Source organism: Aspergillus nomiae (assembly GCF_001204775.2).
Source record: "Aspergillus nomiae NRRL 13137 chromosome Unknown contig00686, whole genome shotgun sequence".
In the NCBI taxonomy this organism is placed as follows: domain Eukaryota; kingdom Fungi; phylum Ascomycota; class Eurotiomycetes; order Eurotiales; family Aspergillaceae; genus Aspergillus; species Aspergillus nomiae.
In genome coordinates, this window is record NW_015378741.1 from 6,542 (window position 1) to 9,179 (window position 2,638).

At 49.2% G+C, this 2,638-nt stretch overlaps 1 protein-coding gene across 1 annotated transcript; it reads left to right on the forward strand.

The window, feature by feature from the left end:
• Positions 1-246: 246 nt before the first annotated feature.
• On the forward strand, positions 247-2,278 carry ANOM_011565 (gamma-glutamyltransferase family protein; the record flags this gene model as incomplete). Its single annotated transcript, XM_015556821.1, has 4 exons — positions 247-411; positions 468-486; positions 546-895; positions 992-2,278. 4 exons carry the CDS (start codon positions 247-249, stop codon positions 2,276-2,278), a joined length of 1,821 nt encoding a protein of 606 aa, XP_015401056.1.
• Positions 2,279-2,638: the final 360 nt, after the last annotated feature.

Below are 2,638 nucleotides of genomic sequence, written 5' to 3' on the forward strand. Positions count from 1 at the left end.
CAACGACCCCAACCGCGCACTTAACCGATAAGATACGATGACTCCAACTATACGGTGCTTTCCGAGGACAGGCCGGCGGGGTAAAGGAAACTACTAATATGGGGAAGCCTATAACTTATATCTCGGCCGAGGGCCCCTCGACCGTACTAAAGCAACACGAGCTGCTTTCCCTTTCGCGCTGTGTATCCTTTCTATGGGTAAGACCTCGTTTCACGACGACCGCAGAAGCAATTAGTTCAATCCAAAATGCCCCTCAACTCGAAAGCCATCTACTCTAGACTGAACCACGACTTCGTCCCATTCAAGAGTCGGAGAAGTACTGTGCATAGCACAAATGGAATCGTAACATGTACCCAGCCTTTGGCAGCTGCTGCGGGCCAAAGAATTCTGCAACAGGGAGGAAATGCTGCAGTACGTTTTTATACTCAATTCTTCTTCCGTCTGGAGCATGCTAACGGCCAACTAAGGATGCTGCCGTAGCTGTGGGTACGTAATATTAATCTCATCGGTCTAATGAAAAGAAGCTGATATATTATGACCGATAGCCGCTGCATTGAACGTCACCGAACCCTCATCGACGGGTATTGGAGGTGATATGTTCTGTCTCTTCTATGAGGCCAAAACGAAAAAAGTTCACTCCCTAAATGGATCTGGGCGGTACCCTGCAAATGTTACGCTAGAGAAAATTCGGAGTGACCTGAACGTCGGCCTAAATGATGCTGGAACCATTCCTATGAAGAGCGTTCATGCGGTGACGACTCCCGGCGCAGCTGCAGGGTGGGTTGACACCATAGAGAAATTTGGAAGTGGTAAACTGTCTTTGGAGCAGATCTTACTTCCAGCTATTGAACTTGGCGAGAATGGTTTTCCTGTATCCGAATTATCGTCCTTTTTTGTAAGTGAAAGACTTCTTTGGTCACTGAACTTTGTCACCCGAGACAGGGAATGCCATATTATCGCAGAATATGGACTGATGGCCAATAAATGACAGTGGCGAGAAGGTGAAGATCTCCTTCGAGAGGCATCTCCGAATTCACATGAGATGCTCAAGCCAGACCAGGAGGCTAAAGATGGGGTCAGAGCCCCTCTTCCTGGTGAAATCTTGAAAAACCCTACGCTGGCCCAGACCTTCCGATCGCTTGCAGCAAATGGCAAGAAGGGATTTTATGAAGGGCGAGTTGCAGAGGAGCTAGTGAGAGTTGTGCAAGATCTGGGAGGCTACCTTACTCTAGATGATCTGAAATATCATGCCGAAACTGGGACCCAGGAGACGGAGGCAATCTCCCTTAAGTTCATCGGACAGAGCATTGCTGAGAAGCAGGGTGCAGGAACGGATGGTGAAGACAACCAAGGAGTGGAGATTTGGGAGCACCCACCAAATGGACAGGGAATCGTTGCTCTCATGGCGTTGGGAATCCTTGAGGAACTTGAGAAAATGGGCAAGATTCCGAAGTTCACGGAGGACCAGCATAACTCTGCTGAATATCTCCATGCAATTATCGAAAGTCTGCGTATAGCGTTCGCTGATGCCTCTTGGTGGGTCACGGACCCCGATGTCGAGAAGGTACCGACCAGCGAACTTATCTCCCCAGCCTACTTGGCCGAGAGGGCAAAACTGTTCAATCCGGATAAGGCGACTGATATCCTTGACCACGGCAGCCCAGCCCACAACCATTGCGATACTGTCTACTTTGCAGTGACAGATAAGGAGGGTAACGGCATCTCATTTATCAATAGTAACTACGCCGGATTTGGCTCGGGCATCATCCCCAAGGGTTGTGGGTTTACGTTGCAAAACCGAGGAGCCAATTTCTCTCTTGTGCCGGGCCATCCAAATGCTCTGGCTCCGCGGAAACGGCCTTACCATACCATTATTCCTGCCATGATCACCAACGTCTCTGATGGATCTCTACACTCAGTATATGGTGTCATGGGTGGCTTTATGCAGCCCCAGGGTCATGTTCAGGTGCTACTCAACATGCTTGCATTCAACTATCACCCGCAGGCGGCATTGGACGCCCCGAGGATTTGTATTGCTGCTGGTTCTCCGGAGCTAGGAAAACCTGTAGATCGCAGTGTCTATATAGAGGAAGGAATCAGCGACGAGGCTGTCGAGGGCCTGAAGCGTCTCGGTCACCAAGTAAAGGTACTGAGCGGATGGGAGAGAGGCATGTTCGGTAGGGGACAGATTATTCGCTGTCACCACGACGATGGGCAATTGATTTACAGCGCAGGAAGCGACCAGAGAGGAGATGGAATGGCCATCCCGGTGCTGTGATGTATTGTTATCAGTGGCAGTCTAAGTCGCAAAATACCAAACTTACATCAGTTATTTTCCAGGAACCTTCTGAAAAAACTAGTGAGAGCACAGCGGAGTCTCTTTCCGTCTCTACAACCCGTGTAAGCGTAAGCCAGGGCAAGTGAAGCGAGAGAACGTGAGCCAAAATTAAAAGCACGTCATAACCTAGGCGGTGGGGTGAGATAGGAACTAGTAATCTAGGAATGATGATGGTTGGTTAAAATGCAAATGTACTATTTGTTTGTCTCTTTGGGATTGCCCTCGCCATTATCATCACTACTCAAGCTATGCCGGTTCGACAGAGGCTAGCTACATTTATTATAATTCTCAGCGGACTCG